Genomic DNA, 18,665 nt, shown 5'->3' on the forward strand with positions numbered 1-18,665 from the left:
TCAAGCACAGACCTGGTGAATCACACACCGTGTACAGCAGATACCGGTTGACTCACAGAGTGAGTACGGCTGAGACTGTGTGAAATAGACAGCCCGGCGGAGTCTAGTCCTGATAGGGATGAGCCAGGTCAAATTTAGAAGAAAAAAATTTCAAATTTTTCGAAAAATCAAAAAACGCTGCAAACGCTCTGAAATGCGCACAAAACCAAAAATTTTCGGAAAATTCGAAAGAAAATTAAAAGTTGAAAATTTTCAAAAATTCTTAGTTTTGTGCGCTTTTTGGACGATTTCCCACGTTTTTTGATTTTTCGAAAATTTTCGAAAAAATTGAAATTTCTCAAAGGGGTACCCCTTTGAAAATTTTCAAAAATTGTCGAAATTTTAAAAAAATTAAAAATGGCTGCAAATGGCGTGAAACGCGAAGAAAACTAAAAATTTTCGAAATTTTCGACAAAAATTTCGAATTCAGAATTTTTCAAAAAATTTTGGTTTTGTGCGCGTTTTGGACGATTTCCCACGTTTTTTGATTTTTCGAAAAATTTTATATTTTTGTCAAAAGTTTCTCCACAATATCCAGGCCAGGACCGGTGTTTGCACGACCCGGTCACTGCCGATCCCTTTCTCTGTCGGACGCGGTGTCTAACGGACTCGCTCTCTGCAAGATACGTTCTCTGTATCACCCGATATATGCCAGGCCGTCTGTGCAAAGACCTGGTTCAACAGAGACCGGGTTAGGCACAGCCCGAAACAAGCAGAGAAATGTGAGACAGAGAGAGTGAGGCGAAGACGTGGTGAGTCACAGAAGATGGGAAGCAGAGATCGGGTGAGGCAGAGACCGTGTCAAGCATGTACAGGCTTGATGCACACACCGCATCAAGCAGAGACCGGTGAGGCACAGGACGAGTGACGCAGAGACCTTGTTAACCAGAGACGGAGTCAAGCACAGACCTGGTGAATCACACACCGTGTACAGCAAATACCGGTTGACTCACAGAGTGAGTACGGCTGAGACTGTGTGAAATAGACAGCCCGGCGGAGTCTAGTCCTGATAGGGATGAGCCAGGTCAAATTTAGAAGAAAAAAATTTCAAATTTTTCGAAAAATCAAAAAACGCTGCAAACGCTCTGAAATGCGCACAAAACCAAAAATTTTCGGAAAATTCGAAAGAAAATTAAAAGTTGAAAATTTTCAAAAATTCTTAGTTTTGTGCGCTTTTTGGACGATTTCCCACGTTTTTTGATTTTTCGAAAATTTTCGAAAAAATTGAAATTTCTCAAAGGGGTACCCCTTTGAAAATTTTCAAAATTTGTCGAAATTTTAAAAAAATTAAAAATGGCTGCAAATGGCGTGAAACGCGAAGAAAACTAAAAATTTTCGAAATTTTCGACAAAATTTTCGAATTCAGAATTTTTCAAAAATGTTTGGTTTTGTGCGCGTTTTGGACGATTTCCCACGTTTTTTGATTTTTCGAAAAATTTTATATTTTTGTCAAAAGTTTCTCCACAATATCCAGGCCAGGACCGGTGTTTGCACGACCCGGTCACTGCCGATCCCTTTCTCTGTCGGACGCGGTGTCTAACGGACTCGCTCTCTGCAAGATACGTTCTCTGTATCACCCGATATATGCCAGGCCGTCTGTGAAAAGACCTGGTTCAACAGAGACCGGGTGAGGCACAGCCCGAAACAAGCAGAGAAATGTGAGACAGAGAGAGTGAGGCGAAGACGTGGTGAGTCACAGAAGATGGGAAGCAGAGATCGGGTGAGGCAGAGACCGTGTCAAGCATGTACAGGCTTGATGCACACACCGCATCAAGCAGAGACCGGTGAGGCACAGGACGAGTGACGCAGAGACCTTGTTAACCAGAGACGGAGTCAAGCACAGACCTGGTGAATCACACACCGTGTACAGCAGATACCGGTTGCATCACAGAGTGAGTACGGCTGAGACTGTGTGAAATAGACAGCCCGGCGGAGTCTAGTCCTGATAGGGATGAGCCAGGTTAAATTTAGAAGAAAAAAATTTCAAATTTTTCGAAAAATCAAAAAACGCTGCAAACGCTCTGAAATGCGCACAAAACCAAAAATTTTCGGAAAATTCGAAAGAAAATTAAAAGTTGAAAATTTTCAAAAATTCTTAGTTTTGTGCGCTTTTTGGACGATTTCCCACGTTTTTTGATTTTTCGAAAATTTTCGAAAAAATTGAAATTTCTCAAAGGGGTACCCCTTTGAAAATTTTCAAAAATTGTCGAAATTTTAAAAAAATTAAAAATGGCTGCAAATGGCGTGAAACGCGAGGGAAACTAAAAATTTTCGAAATTTTCGACAAAAATTTCGTATTCAGAATTTTTCAAAAAAATTTGGTTTTGTGCGCGTTTTGGACGATTTCCCACGTTTTTTGATTTTTCGAAAATTTTTATATTTTTGTCAAAAGTTTCTCCACAATATCCAGGCCAGGACCGGTGTTTGCACGACCCGGTCACTGCCGATCCCTTTCTCTGTCGGACGCGGTGTCTAACGGACTCGCTCTCTGCAAGATACGTTCTCTGTATCACCCGATATATGCCAGGCCGTCTGTGCAAAGACCTGGTTCAACAGAGACCGGGTGAGGCACAGCCCGAAACAAGCAGAGAAATGTGAGACAGAGAGAGTGAGGCGAAGACGTGGTGAGTCACAGAAGATGGGAAGCAGAGATCGGGTGAGGCAGAGACCGTGTCAAGCATGTACAGGCTTGATGCACACACCGCATCAAGCAGAGACCGGTGAGGCACAGGACGAGTGACGCAGAGACCTTGTTAACCAGAGACGGAGTCAAGCACAGACCTGGTGAATCACACACCGTGTACAGCAGATACCGGTTGACTCACAGAGTGAGTACGGCTGAGACTGTGTGAAATAGACAGCCCGGCGGAGCCTAGTCCTGATAGGGATGAGCCAGGTCAAATTTAGAAGAAATAAATTTCAAATTTTTCGAAAAATCAAAAAACGCTGCAAACGCTCTGAAATGCGCACAAAACCAAAAATTTTCGGAAAATTCGAAAGAAAATTAAAAGTTGAAAATTTTCAAAAATTCTTAGTTTTGTGCGCTTTTTGGACGATTTCCCACGTTTTTTGATTTTTCGAAAATTTTCGAAAAAATTGAAATTTCTCAAAGGGGTACCCCTTTGAAAATTTTCAAAAATTGTCGAAATTTTAAAAAAATTAAAAATGGCTGCAAATGGCGTGAAACGCGAGGGAAACTAAAAATTTTCGAAATTTTCGACAAAAATTTCGTATTCAGAATTTTTCAAAAAAATTTGGTTTCGTGCGCGTTTTGGACGATTTCCCACGTTTTTTGATTTTTCGAAAATTTTTATATTTTTGTCAAAAGTTTCTCCACAATATCCAGGCCAGGACCGGTGTTTGCACGACCCGGTCACTGCCGATCCCTTTCTCTGTCGGACGCGGTGTCTAACGGACTCGCTCTCTGCAAGATACGTTCTCTGTATCACTCGATATATGCCAGGCCGTCTGTGCAAAGACCTGGTTCAACAGAGACCGGGTGAGGCACAGCCCGAAACAAGCAGAGAAATGTGAGACAGAGAGAGTGAGGCGAAGACGTGGTGAGTCACAGAAGATGGGAAGCAGAGATCGGGTGAGGCAGAGACCGTGTCAAGCATGTACAGGCTTGATGCACACACCGCATCAAGCAGAGACCGGTGAGGCACAGGACGAGTGACGCAGAGACCTTGTTAACCAGAGACGGAGTCAAGCACAGACCTGGTGAATCACACACCGTGTACAGCAGATACCGGTTGACTCACAGAGTGAGTACGGCTGAGACTGTGTGAAATAGACAGCCCGGCGGAGTCTAGTCCTGATAGGGATGAGCCAGGTCAAATTTAGAAGAAAAAAATTTCAAATTTTTCGAAAAATCAAAAAACGCTGCAAACGCTCTGAAATGTGCACAAAACCAAAAATTTTCGGAAAATTCGAAAGAAAATTAAAAGTTGAAAATTTTCAAAAATTCTTAGTTTTGTGCGCTTTTTGGACGATTTCCCACGTTTTTTGATTTTTTGAAAATTTTCGAAAAAATTGAAATTTCTCAAAGGGGTACCCCTTTGAAAATTTTCAAAAATTGTCGAAATTTTAAAAAAATTAAAAATGGCTGCAAATGGCGTGAAACGCGAAGAAAACTAAAAATTTTCGAAATTTTCGACAAAAATTTCGAATTCAGAATTTTTCAAAAATGTTTGGTTTTGTGCGCGTTTTGGACGATTTCCCACGTTTTTTGATTTTTCGAAAAATTTTATATTTTTGTCAAAAGTTTCTCCACAATATTCAGGCCAGGACCGGTGTTTGCACGACCCGGTCACTGCCGATCCCTTTCTCTGTCGGACGCGGTGTCTAACGGACTCGCTCTCTGCAAGATACGTTCTCTGTATCACCCGATATATGCCAGGCCGTCTGTGCAAAGACCTGGTTCAACAGAGACCGGGTTAGGCACAGCCCGAAACAAGCAGAGAAATGTGAGACAGAGAGAGTGAGGCGAAGACGTGGTGAGTCACAGAAGATGGGAAGCAGAGATCGGGTGAGGCAGAGACCGTGTCAAGCATGTACAGGCTTGATGCACACACCGCATCAAGCAGAGACCGGTGAGGCACAGGACGAGTGACGCAGAGACCTTGTTAACCAGAGACGGAGTCAAGCACAGACCTGGTGAATCACACACCGTGTACAGCAGATACCGGTTGACTCACAGAGTGAGTACGGCTGAGACTGTTTGAAATAGACAGCCCGGCGGAGTCTAGTCCTGATAGGGATGAGCCAGGTCAAATTTAGAAGAAAAAAATTTCAAATTTTTCGAAAAATCAAAAAACGCTGCAAACGCTCTGAAATGCGCACAAAACCAAAATTTTTCGGAAAATTCGAAAGAAAATTAAAAGTTGAAAATTTTCAAAAATTCTTAGTTTTGTGCGCTTTTTGGACGATTTCCCACGTTTTTTGATTTTTCGAAAATTTTCGAAAAAATTGAAATTTCTCAAAGGGGTACCCCTTTGAAAATTTTCAAAAATTGTCGAAATTTTAAAAAAATTAAAAATGGCTGCAAATGGCGTGAAACGCGAAGAAAACTAAAAATTTTCGAAATTTTCGACAAAAATTTCGAATTCAGAATTTTTCAAAAATTTTTGGTTTTGTGCGCGTTTTGGACGATTTCCCACGTTTTTTTGATTTTTCGAAAAATTTTATATTTTTGTCAAAAGTTTCTCCACAATATTCAGGCCAGGACCGGTGTTTGCACGACCCGGTCACTGCCGATCCCTTTCTCTGTCGGACGCGGTGTCTAACGGACTCGCTCTCTGCAAGATACGTTCTCTGTATCACCCGATATATGCCAGGCCGTCTGTGCAAAGACCTGGTTCAACAGAGACCGGGTTAGGCACAGCCCGAAACAAGCAGAGAAATGTGAGACAGAGAGAGTGAGGCGAAGACGTGGTGAGTCACAGAAGATGGGAAGCAGAGATCGGGTGAGGCAGAGACCGTGTCAAGCATGTACAGGCTTGATGCACACACCGCATCAAGCAGAGACCGGTGAGGCACAGGACGAGTGACGCAGAGACCTTGTTAACCAGAGACGGAGTCAAGCACAGACCTGGTGAATCACACACCGTGTACAGCAGATACCGGTTGACTCACAGAGTGAGTACGGCTGAGACTGTTTGAAATAGACAGCCCGGCGGAGTCTAGTCCTGATAGGGATGAGCCAGGTCAAATTTAGAAGAAAAAAATTTCAAATTTTTCGAAAAATCAAAAAACGCTGCAAACGCTCTGAAATGCGCACAAAACCAAAAATTTTCGGAAAATTCGAAAGAAAATTAAAAGTTGAAAATTTTCAAAAATTCTTAGTTTTGTGCGCTTTTTGGACGATTTCCCACGTTTTTTGATTTTTCGAAAATTTTCGAAAAAATTGAAATTTCTCAAAGGGGTACCCCTTTGAAAATTTTCAAAAATTGTCGAAATTTTAAAAAAATTAAAAATGGCTGCAAATGGCGTGAAACGCGAAGAAAACTAAAAATTTTCGAAATTTTCGACAAAAATTTCGAATTCAGAATTTTTCAAAAATTTTTGGTTTTGTGCGCGTTTTGGACGATTTCCCACGTTTTTTGATTTTTCGAAAAATTTTATATTTTTGTCAAAAGTTTCTCCACAATATTCAGGCCAGGACCGGTGTTTGCACGACCCGGTCACTGCCGATCCCTTTCTCTGTCGGACGCGGTGTCTAACGGACTCGCTCTCTGCAAGATACGTTCTCTGTATCACCCTTTATATGCCAGGCCGTCTGTGCAAAGACCTGGTTCAACAGAGACCGGGTTAGGCACAGCCCGAAACAAGCAGAGAAATGTGAGACAGAGAGAGTGAGGCGAAGACGTGGTGAGTCACAGAAGATGGGAAGCAGAGATCGGGTGAGGCAGAGACCGTGTCAAGCATGTACAGGCTTGATGCACACCGCATCAAGCAGAGACCGGTGAGGCACAGGACGAGTGACGCAGAGACCTTGTTAACCAGAGACGGAGTCAAGCACAGACCTGGTGAATCACACACCGTGTACAGCAGATACCGGTTGACTCACAGAGTGAGTACGGCTGAGACTGTGTGAAATAGACAGCCCGGCGGAGTCTAGTCCTGATAGGGATGAGCCAGGTCAAATTTAGAAGAAAAAAATTTCAAATTTTCGAAAAATCAAAAAACGCCGCAAACGCTCTGAAATGCGCACAAAACCAAAAATTTTCGGAAAATTCGAAAGAAAAGTAAAAGTTGAACATTTTCAAAAATTCTTAGTTTTGTGCGCTTTTTGGACGATTTCCCACGTTTTTTGATCTTTCGAAAAATTTTATATTTTTGTCAAAAGTTTCTCCACAATATCCAGGCCAGGACCGGTCTTTGCACAACCCGGTCACTGCCGATCCCTTTCTCTGTCGGACGCGGTGGAATTTTTAAAAAAAATTTGTGTTTTGTGCGCATTTTGGAAAATTTCCAGCCGTTTTTGATTTTTCGAAAATTTTCGAATTTTTCAAAATTCTCCCCACCTGATGCCTTGCAGAACCGGTCGCTGTCGGTCTGACGTACACTGCCTCTGCCGGACTCGGTCTCTGCTTGTTTCTACTTGTCATCCTGACTGGCTACCGTCATCTGCTCTAATTTCTACCTTCCGTCTAGTCTGTACCTTGTTTTCTGCCTGCCTCACCTCTTCTGACTGTCCCAGTCTCTGCCTATGTCAGTTTCTACTTGGCTTCCGCTGGTCACTGATGCCAATTCGCCAAATTTGTCCTGCATTTCTGTCTGCCTGTCTCCTTTCTCTCCCTGCCTGGTCGCTTGTTCATCAGCCTCCCGGGTTTCGATCATGCATACTTGTCTTCCTGTAACTGAACGCATGTAAAGTTACAAAATGTTTGTGTTACTTCTCAGGCTCTTCGTTTTTATTGCAGAAATCAGTGCAACTGCAGTCATTTTTGGACATAGAATGAAAAGTAGTATTTCTCAGAAGAGACGCAAATTATACAGGGTGTCCCAAGAGGAAAGGTCATTATTATGGGAGGTCATAGTTTCGGTGATTCTAAGCAAAAAATTCTATATGGACATGTGTCCTATTCGGAACGGTTTCCGAGATAGTGGTTTGGATTTGGATGTTATCGCCTTCATAAACGAACATCATGATGCACTCAGGCGAGCAACGAGCTATGTCCTCGCACGAGTTGCAAAGAGCATTCATGTTGACGGTGGAATTTTAGAAAATGTATTATACTAGATAAACTGTACGTAATATCTCTTTCTTATCAACAATTTTGCAACCGTACAATAAAACAGCTCTATCTTGGAAACCGTTCAGAATAGGACACATGTACATATACCATTTTTTGCTTAGAATGACCGATACTATGACCTCCCAGAATGTTGACCTTTCCTCCTGGGACACCCTGTATATATCATTTTGAACCGTATATTTATAGTCAACAATATTTCTATTGTACTTGCTAAAAATAATAGACAACCATATTCGTATATGTACAATATCCATAATAATAATAATAATAATAATAGCAATATATACGTTGCATTTTAGCATACGCAGGAAAGCTGGTATGAACACATCCCGAAGACAGTGGAGACAAATCAAAACAGATAGAACCATCACAAATAATAAACCAGATATTATACAAACGGAACTTGCCTCTGCAATACCGACTGACAGGAATGTGATTAAGAAGGGAGCAGAGATCTTGAAATACGAGGACCTTCTCATAGAAATACAGAGAATGTGGAAGGTTCAAGCAAAAGTAATCCCAGTAATTATAGGAGCAACCGGAACTGTCTCCAAGTCTCTCAGAAAATATTTGGCCAACATCTCGGGCGAACACGACATCAGGGAAATGCAGAAGACCGCCATTTTAGGATCTTCATACATCATTCGAAAGACGCTGATGTTAAATATATAATTCCTCGCAATAAAACTATATAATACATGTAACACATTAAAAACAAAATGTATTTCGGAAATGGCTGCTGCCCTATGGACCTCAGGGGCAAGGTTTGTCTCGGGTACACAGAAGTAAAATGGTGAATAGATGGAATAAGCATTATCAACGCAAACGTTAGCTAACAAGTAACATCAACACTCTGTTATAGGCCTGAATGCACTTACATTTTATTTGTTAGAATATAACATCTGTATCAAAATGATCGAAGATTTTAAGGCAAACTATGTGGAACTTTTTTACAAATGAAGTAAGGCTTGACTAGGATTATTTAAGTTAATCCTGTGAGCTTTAGACCTTCGCCGGTCGGACTGTGGGTATGTCTGCTCAGTACAGACACAAATTTATGAAATCAAACATTTCCCCAAATTAACTTTCATTGCCGTCTTATCTCTGGGATTTACGAGATGTTTCCGAAGACTACTTATAACTTATAAACAAATTATTAAATATTATTGACTGCCTATAACTCACGATTTTCAATTTAATTGTCAACTGCATTATAGCTGCATATTGGAAATGGAAACTTTTATTTCCAAAAAGTCTGGGTGTGCTTACAGGCCATTTAAACTTAATTTTATTTTACATTCTAATTTACGAAACTTTACAATGCTTTGTTACATGAACCATTTTCTACAAGCCGAGATTCGTTACCTCAACTGTATAAATACAATTATCAACTTCAATATTCATACAATTTCATCTCCTCCCGCGTTACGTCTATAATAGATTTTCTCTAACATTTGCAAACAACTTCATTTTTCTAAGGTATTAACGGAAACATCATTCAAGGTTCTCGTTATGTGCAGGCATGTGGTAAATGTAGATCTATTGCGTTTGTGCATATTTGTATCTTAAGATTATTATTATTATTAACGTAGACATCTTTACAACAAATATTACGAGTACACAATTCCTAAATAAGATGTTGCTTACATGAAAAATAAATAAAGCACAGCTCCACGTTTAAGATCACAACAGAGCAGTGAGGATAAAAGACGATTATGATTATAATGATGATACATTTGTAACATCCTGTACTCTTGCTGGTGCAAGAGTCCAGGACAATAATTTGTATTTTTTTTCTTCAGAAAAATATCAAATTAACTTCGTCATGACAGCACACTCGTTAATACAAAAACATGCATACACAGAATTCAGTACTACATGTTGTAACCCTGGGTTTTTACAGATACGTGAAAGCAAAACATGGTTTCTGTTTTCACACTCATTTCAACAGCACAGCTAATTTAAAAAAAACACAAAGTGTTGCTACAAAACAATTTTGCAACCGAACCACAATATCGTACTGACTCATATGTTACGCAGTCTTTCTATCTGATTAAGCCTTCGTTTGCCCTTCATTTTACTGCGATGGAAGGTCACAAAGGAGGGAGAGGTGGTATCTATCATCAGGGTCGCCACCTTGATCGATACAACAGTAATGGGTGAATGTGTCTATGTTCTATGCTTTGTTCTATTAGTGTTTCGTTTCGCAGGTTACTTCAATGACTATAATGCAGACAACGTCGATTGAGTTTTTCGATGGAATAGGATTTTGTAGCGAATAATGATGGTGTTATCCCATCGTTTGTTTGTAGGAACTGGGGAAATTTACAGAAATGTCACTCAATACAGAGTAAAATTAGTCATATGAAGCAGTGGTAATTTCTTCATTTAATTTTCTTCCTGCGTAACTTAACTAAGTGAATGACATAACAACAGATATGTTATCGGGGCGTATGATAACATTAAAACATCTTAAGGGCATTAAACATTCACCTTGACGCGAAATGGAAATATTGCGTAACGAAATGTGATATGTGTTTCCATGATGACGATATTCTAGGTCAAACACGACGACTTCTGACTCCGTGGCACCACTATCATTATCTGGCCGCTGCCTACATTAATTTAAAAATTACGCCTTTGAAACTTAAAATCACTGAATGTTCACCACACACACACACACACACACACACACGGATAAGGTTAGCTGATCGGTAACGATTCTAACTTTTATTCAGAAAATGTGCCAGGGATTCGGCTATGTAAATGGAGGTTTACGTGATTTTTACCCATTCCGTCCAGGAAAAGTCATGATAGCTTCTTTCTTATTCCTTTCCTAATCATGTTTTCCATTTAATTTAATTCAACATTACATAACCTCTTTAGTTTAATAACCTACAACTACTTTCATAATACATCTCCTACCACGTCAAACATAACCAATCCCTAAATGTTGTCCTATTGTCATAAACATTCATTCCAATATTCCCTCCTCCCCAAATGTTTTCATCATCCTCAAAACTCGCTCACAATTTTATATGAACAATTTCCAACTGTCATATCTCACAGTTCTCGTGACAGCAAGCATCTAAACAGGTTATGTCACTAGATTCCTTTGCCCTATTGTGCACTAGTACGATTTGCAACATTAAAACAATTAAATGTTTCTGTAACAGCACAACATAGTTTAATCTAGCATCCCACAACTGTGGGGGTTACTATAACAATATACCTACATAACGCTTATATAACTACTTATTATTATCTACAACCCAATATTTAGTGTAAGAGACTGCGATATATTTTAAAATGATATGAAAAAGAGTTAAAATCCTTGGATATATCTTTTCTTTGTAACACAGTAACAGATGTACTGGAAAATTCAGTGACAAATCGAGGAAATTGAGTACGTTAGAATAGTTTATGGTGGGTCCAGTAATTGTAAGCAAACCTCAGATTTAGGGGACAGTATATGTGGCCACATATACTGTCCGCTAAATCTACCTACCTACCTACCTACTCATTCTTGACCTTGGCACTAGATGGGGGTTGAGTGGTCAGCATTACGCCCCGGCCGCGCTTTACCCCTGGGGAAAGGACCCCGGTACCCATTGTAGAGGAGGCTGGGTGGGACCCAGATCCAGTCTGGATGCAGAGTCTAGAGGGAAAAATCCTATGCCCCCGTCGGGGATCGAACCTGGGTCGTCCAATCACTATACTGACTGAGCTACGCCGGTTCACATTAGCTAAGTTTGATGACGTGAAACTCACTAGTATAGTAGCAATAAAGATAATGGAAATGCAGCTTGAGTTTTGAGACCCAAAACTTATTGCTCATTGAAAGGAGAGCTGCAGCCATCATGCAGACAAATGTTCTATGAGTTGACAACAAGTCTTTGAACACTTTGAATATCAAATGACTTCTCAAGATACCACAGACTCAGTTATCAGTATGTATTTTGAATCTCTGCGATAACAACAGTTTGAAACATTGATTTGCCCAATATAATTATCATATTTTTCCAAGGTTATTTTAAATTCTCCGCAAAAATACATACTGATATAACATGTTGAAGGTTTTTATAATACTGACATTGGAGTACATCACATCAATTGCAGTAACTTTCAAGTTAATAATAATATTCCTATTTCTGACAAGAAAACTCTATTTACTATTTTAACACAGCAGCATAAGTTTGTCAATAGTCATCATCAGGATCTATTACTACATAACCTACAACATACTTAGACTGTGTGTACTTTCACGTACTATCATATATATAAGTAAAAAGGAAATTTGTACAGAGCAATACATAATAAATAAAAGTACATAATGCATCAATGATAAGATTGCACCAGCCTAAGCAAGATTTTGGATCAGGCATGAACACTTTATCACATGAACATAACCTATAATGACTATAGTTTAAACATGATGCTGTGTTAAGTTAGGTTATGTAACTGTGTTAATGGATGTCAAGATGACAGTCTTCTAGGATGTTGCATTACGTAGTCTAGCAGAAACTGACCAACATTTCAGAGATGCTTACTGCCTCCATCTTTACCCTGATGACAGTCAGGCAGTTTCTGTCAGACTGCACGGAGCAACATCCAAGAACACAGTCCACTTCATAATTGCTGCTGTGAGAACCTGAAATCTCACTCAAGAATGAATGTGTAAACATTGGGCACTATAATCAGATTACGAACAACAATGGTTGACAAGTTACTCATTTTCCACATTAATTACATCACTTTCATTTGATCTATACATAATTACTTCTTACAATGAATAACCTGCACTAAGGTTATTCAGCCTCCTTTTGAGTACAGAATAACATCTTCTTATTCTAAATTCTTACTCTCTGGTGTGTTTAGAACGTGGTAATGTCTGCCGTCTTCCATTGTCTCAATAAGCAATGTCCCATCTTGATTTGCATTTTTAGTTATATACTAACATCACATCATGACACAGAAGGCTGACAGAATTACAACTGACTGGTACCAAAAGGTTCTTTCAGATACGTGAATGATTTTTACCTGATCTCTCTTCTGTAAAGAATGCTAAACAGTTGCAGTGTAGAACCGTGAGTATAAACGTGTTTATGTTGGTCCCACTCAACAGACTGTTGTAACTTCATGTTAATTTAAATATAGTTTATACTAATATAACAATTAAAAAGTACAAACAACTCATTCCTTGGCTCACAAATTGATAATAACTTAACACTGTTAAAAGCACATTGAATATATTATCCCCGCACTAAATTCAGTATATCTTGAAAACAGATACATTAAAATTATTACTTTGCGTCTTTCTGTTCCATCATGTCAAATGGAGTTACCTTAACTCTTAAAACTGAACAGACATCAAAAGAAAATCAATTAAACAATCAAAGCCATTAAAAAGAATCTGCTGTAGAGAACTATTTGAAAAATTTAATATAGTTCCCCATGTGAGTGAATTCTAGCTCTCAATACTGATGTTTGTTGTGGACAACATGGAGAAATGTCAAACAAATTCCAACATACATAGTATAATCACAAGGCATAAACATAACCTCAATATGCCAAATTCCTTTTTCGCTAGGTATCATATATGCAGGGATCAATTTATTCAATACTCTTTCATGTAGCATTAAACATTTAATCATGATACAAAAATACTTAAACCAGCATTGGATGATTATCTTTTATCTCATACCTGATTACTATGTCAAAGAATTTACTTCAACTTAAAAATATTAAATACTGTAACAACTGTGTAGTTGTCCCTTAACTGGTGATGTGCAATCTGTGAGATGGCAGCAAAAACTATTTTCTTAAGAATATAGGCTGTAGTGCTCTATTGTTCACAGTTCCTTCTTATCTTTTGTCTATATCTGTACTCACATTTCTTTCTCTTCCTCAGTCTTTTTCAGTGCTGTTTGTTTTGGGAAATTTAGTCTTGTGGAGTTCTGAGAGGCGGCATGTCACTGGTTAAACCACTTTTTTTGACTGGGCCACTCACTCCCATCTGTGCCATGAGAAGGCCTGTGATAAACTTGAAGTGGGTCGCACCTCATGATTCAGATTTACGAGAAAAAGTGTTTGGGTACCTTCAGCACAGAATGTTATGAGGCAGGGTGGCGAAACCAAGAATTTACCCACTAAATGATTTTATTCAAATAAACATTTTTATCGTGTATCACACTGGAACATAACGCAAGCTATCAAAATATGCCACTTTGCCCAGATGACGAGTAAAAAAGTAATGCCAATTCCTAAATTCATGTTTGCCTTCATACAAATCCTGCAGGCATTTTTAAAACAAAAAAAAATTACAAAATAGTTTATTTTAAAAGAGTTATTATGATATATGTACCATGTACCACATATAGCATCAGATTCAAAATCCTCTTTCATGCCAAATAAATCTGAGGTCTCATGGAATTACCAAAGCCTGACCAGTCTCTCAGACCTCGTATCATGAGTTAAGGGTTATATTTGTATTGGTATGATATTTATACTAAATGTTAGTTTTCATAATATGATATATTCCAAATCTTTGGCTCATACTACGAAGGATCTGTGGGATGTAAATAAATTCTATTATATTTTATTCTTTTCCTGTTTATTTGAATCTCACAATTTCAAGTATACTATCTGCTATAAAGAAGTTTCTGCAACATCATGTGAAGCAAAAGTCTGGAGAAACTGCAGTTGACACAGGACGTTCAAGGGTACAAGAAAAATAAAAACCTTAAAGTGCTGTGGTAAAGTTTGTCAGTCCTCAGGACAATTTGTTATGCAAGATAATGTAAATGCCATTTAAAAATAACTAAAACTTAAATAAACTAATAAAATAACCTTATCTAAACTATCCAATTACCTGCTTACAAGGAATTCGCTTCCTGCCAAAAATTCTGCCGAAAGGTTTTTTAATACTAACTTGCAACAGAGTCATCTGTGCCTGAGATAGAACCAGGAAGTGTTTAAAAAATTAAATATTGTGACGTGGCCAATTCTTTGCTGCACTCAGCTTCCTTGAAATATCCTGTACCTTCATAAACCACGACTTCTCTCCCTATTTTAGTGGAATCTACAGTTTTGCTTAGCTGATTCACGGGTAAACAGTTTCAGTCTGTGTTTGAATGTCGTGACTCAGGTAAAGCAGACTTCTATTTGCTGCACTTCAGCAGTTACTACAAAATAAATTCTGACATGGAGTGAAGACTCAGTTTGTAGTGAGAAGTACAATTGTGCATTTTTAAAATAGCAGTACCAGAACTTCATAAACAGTGGTAATTCATCAACTGTAGCCAAAGATGAAATTCCAAGTCTTCTTTCATTGCAAGATATAATACGATCGTACTTGCTAATACTAACATGGTTAAAATATTTAATTTCATAAACCAATTACAGTATTAGCCATACACAAGTCACACATTTTCTCCCAAATTAGGATCTATAACACCAAAGTGTAGCCATAATTATTGATCTTATTGATCATTTGTTTGTAAAGCTAAATACAAGTAGTAATGAACTGTAAAAAAAAGTTTGAACCATTGCTTATTTAAATATTTATTGCCACAACACCAATGACAGACTCTCCATCAACCTTTAAGACCCCGAGGTAACTATACGTACCACCTGCTTTAACAATCAGTATATCCGTACTTTGTCCGCATAATGAATTAACGGATTTCGTATGATTCTCAGGGTAAATAGCAATTATTTTCAAAACAGAATTAGAAATGTGTGTCCCAAATTAAATTCACCTGATGATTTCTAGAATAGACCATACATACCATATTTCATTGAAATCTGTTCCGTAGTTTTGAAGGTGAAACCTGTGGACAGACATAAACTCCCTTATATGCACTGCGCTGTACTCCATCTTAAGGTACTACTAAATCAGCAAGTTCATCCAATTTCAATGTGTGTCTGTATTGTGAATTTTGTATGCACACAGAAATTTGCAAAGTAAACATAAGAATGAATGGCTGTTTTTGTTGATATGGACACTTCTAGTAATCAATTTAACCTGTTATTTTGAAGATCCACCTTCATTGTACTTATATATGTCCCCTTGTACTTTATTTTGAAATGATGTGCATCTCCAGACTTTAGAATTACTCAAATTTCATCACATAAAATTCTATATTCCAGGATTCACACACTACATGTAGACTCACTGCTGAAAGGAGTGAAGCATTGCATTCATAATGGTATGCTCTCGGACGACATAAGAAAACAGAACATTCATTCAGATTAAACAACTAAAGTTTTCTGTAACATTTTCCATTTCGAAAGGAACGTAAGAAGATTCTAATAATCATCATATCGTAAGCTTAGATATTGTAAAATATAATTCCTGTCAAAATTAAGCACAGAATTTCAGTTTGCTATAACGTGTTCATTGTTTTGGGCAGGATCTCAAAAAGAAAACATAAGGCATTTTTGAAAAAAAATGCCTTATCAATTTTTACTGCTATGATACAAAATAAAAGTACTGACATAAAAATCACTTGCAAAACAAAAATTAACAAATACAAAAAACAGCAGAAAATTAAAATTTTGTATTAAATAAACCATTCTTTTCAGCGTTTTTGCAACAAAAGCTACAAAAAAGTACTTTAGCTTCACCGTCTCTCACTCCATCTGTCTGCACGTAAAACCCGAGAACCACTTAAGAGATTTTCTTGAAATTTATTATTAGGGTGTTGCACTAAAATTTATCAACTAACTCACATCATCGAGTAGAGTTATTCTTGATGAGGAAGTACTGTGCTCAGCCAGTCAATAAATTACCTACATTTTATGGAACCTAAAGGTTCTAGACCATGAGCCGGGATAGCTCAGTCAGTATAGTGACTAGCTACGGGCTGGACGGCCGGGGTTCGATCCCCGACGGGGGCAGAGGATTTTTCCTCTAGCCTCTGCGTCCAGACCGGCTCTGGGGCCCACCCAGCCTCCTCTACAATGGGTACCGGGGTTCTTTCCCGGGGGTAAAGCCGGCCGGGGCGTGATGCTGACCACTCACCCCTATCTAGTGCCGAGGTCAAGGAAGGGAGGAGCTATACCTCCTCTCACCCCAAACGCCTACATGGCGTATAGTGGGACAAACTTTACTTTTAAAGGTTCTAGACCAAGTTCACAACAGCCTGCCAGCAATGCCCATACAGAACCAGATGAATCCAGTCCACAACACCGCGCCCAACTTCCCCAAGATCAATTTCAATATTATCCTCCACAAGAGCATCAACTGAGAAATAATTAGAATGGTCTATCCAAAACAGTCAGTGTTTTTGAAACAGCTATTGCGGCACCAGACCTCTCCAAATCTTAACCCGACCACGTCAAACCCAGGAGTGCAGCTCGCAAGACGTCTTACAACCACAGTCGCTTTCTTCATGATTACTTCTAGACCAATAGTGTTTCTGTGTTTTTCTTTATGATATTTATGTGTTCATACAGTAAATTAACATCGTCAGCGTACGTCGGAAGCTGACGTGACCCGTCCTTGTTTTTCTGGACCTTCCTGACAGCATAAACTAGAGCAAAGTTTGAAAGGAGTGGTGATGAAGCATCTCTCTGTTCCAGGCTATTATGAACAGGAAATACATCAGACAGATGTTTACCTACGTCGACAATATTTAATTTAAACACATTTTAAAAATGTGTCGACACATTACACTTTTGGATGAAACTGGACAAAAATAGCGGGCAATTTGCGTGGATGGCTAGGGATTCCCCACCCCAGAAATCTTCATTGAATTAATGGAACTTTTAAGTATTAAATATGGAAATTATTTAATTTGGAGTATTGATGGCATAATACTATGAAATTTTAAAGTTCCCGAATTATGAAAATAAAAAACTACATTTTAATGGTATACAGAGAGAACTGGCTATGGCACAAGTATATATTTATGAATACAGATTAAAATAAGTAAAATTTTAAGAACAAAAATAACTATAAAGAAAACAGTGATATCACAGATAACGAGAAGCCAGTTGTTTAGCAACTGACTCCTTGAAATGAAAGACTTCAATTCTCTCAGCAGCCCGTAGTCTTGTGTAATACAACAGACAAGCTTCTTCATTACCTATGATATAACAGTAGATGTGTGTTGAATCTAGTCGTAGTTCTCAGACTCCTGCTGAACAAGTTTGAATCGACGCGGGCTCGTAACGCACATGGAACCGCAGTGTCCGTCCAGTGACAGGCGGCCTTTCAAGGTCAGATAGCGTCGGATGTACCTGGACACAAGTTTGCAGGGTCTCTCCTGCCACTCATCCAGAACCTCCTTTGGAGCCAGCACCTACAAACCAACATAAAATAGTGACGTTACTCGAATATCTCGCGTAAGAACAACTTGAACAAGGGTTTTTTAACATCCAGACTTTAACAAAAGCATTTGATGTCCAAATGTGTTACAATCTTTCACAGGAAAGGCATATATACTGTAATTCAATTAGTCTGTGTCCAACAGTTTGGACAAAAGATTAATAAGTGAACATATTCAATATGGATTTTGTAGGATTCTGTGACATATTCTGTCGCAGATTATCGTTAGCAAAATATTATTACCAGTGTTAACTAGATTTTATTAAACACTGGAAAAACCCAGCTAAAAGTGGCAATAAAACATCGCTAATCCAGATTATACGGTGGGAACTACTAATCCATATTTGGTGATAATTTGGATTAACACAAAAGCCGATGATTGCTGGCAGGAACATGTGAGCATTAAAAACTGCAAGCATGACATCAAAAGATGTACTTCAGTTAACATACTGAGCTCATTAAGTAACAGAACATGACCTAACGAAGTAGAAAGCAACATATCTGAAAATATGTACCCAAGAACAAATCCTCAT

General features: G+C 38.6%; 1 protein-coding gene across 4 annotated transcripts in view; it reads right to left on the reverse strand.

Moving 5' to 3' along the window:
- Positions 1 to 9,017: 9,017 nt before the first annotated feature.
- Positions 9,018 to 18,665, reverse strand: part of LOC110834222 (uridine phosphorylase 1) — a 29,141-nt gene continuing 19,493 nt past the window's right edge. For all 4 annotated transcript variants that reach the window (XM_087346813.1, XM_022073144.2, XM_087346812.1 and 1 more), the window contains 2 exons: positions 17,891 to 18,106; positions 9,018 to 15,631 (listed from right to left, as the gene is read on the reverse strand). In XM_087346813.1, the coding sequence (XP_087202939.1) occupies positions 17,921 to 18,106 (186 nt within the window). In that variant the 3' untranslated portion in view covers positions 9,018 to 15,631; positions 17,891 to 17,920. The remainder of the gene's footprint in view (positions 15,632 to 17,890; positions 18,107 to 18,665) is intronic.

Source organism: Zootermopsis nevadensis, unplaced genomic scaffold, assembly GCF_977971745.1.
Source record: "Zootermopsis nevadensis isolate Lab colony 2312 unplaced genomic scaffold, Znev_1.0 Znev_ptg000010l, whole genome shotgun sequence".
NCBI lineage: Eukaryota > Metazoa > Arthropoda > Insecta > Blattodea > Termopsidae > Zootermopsis > Zootermopsis nevadensis.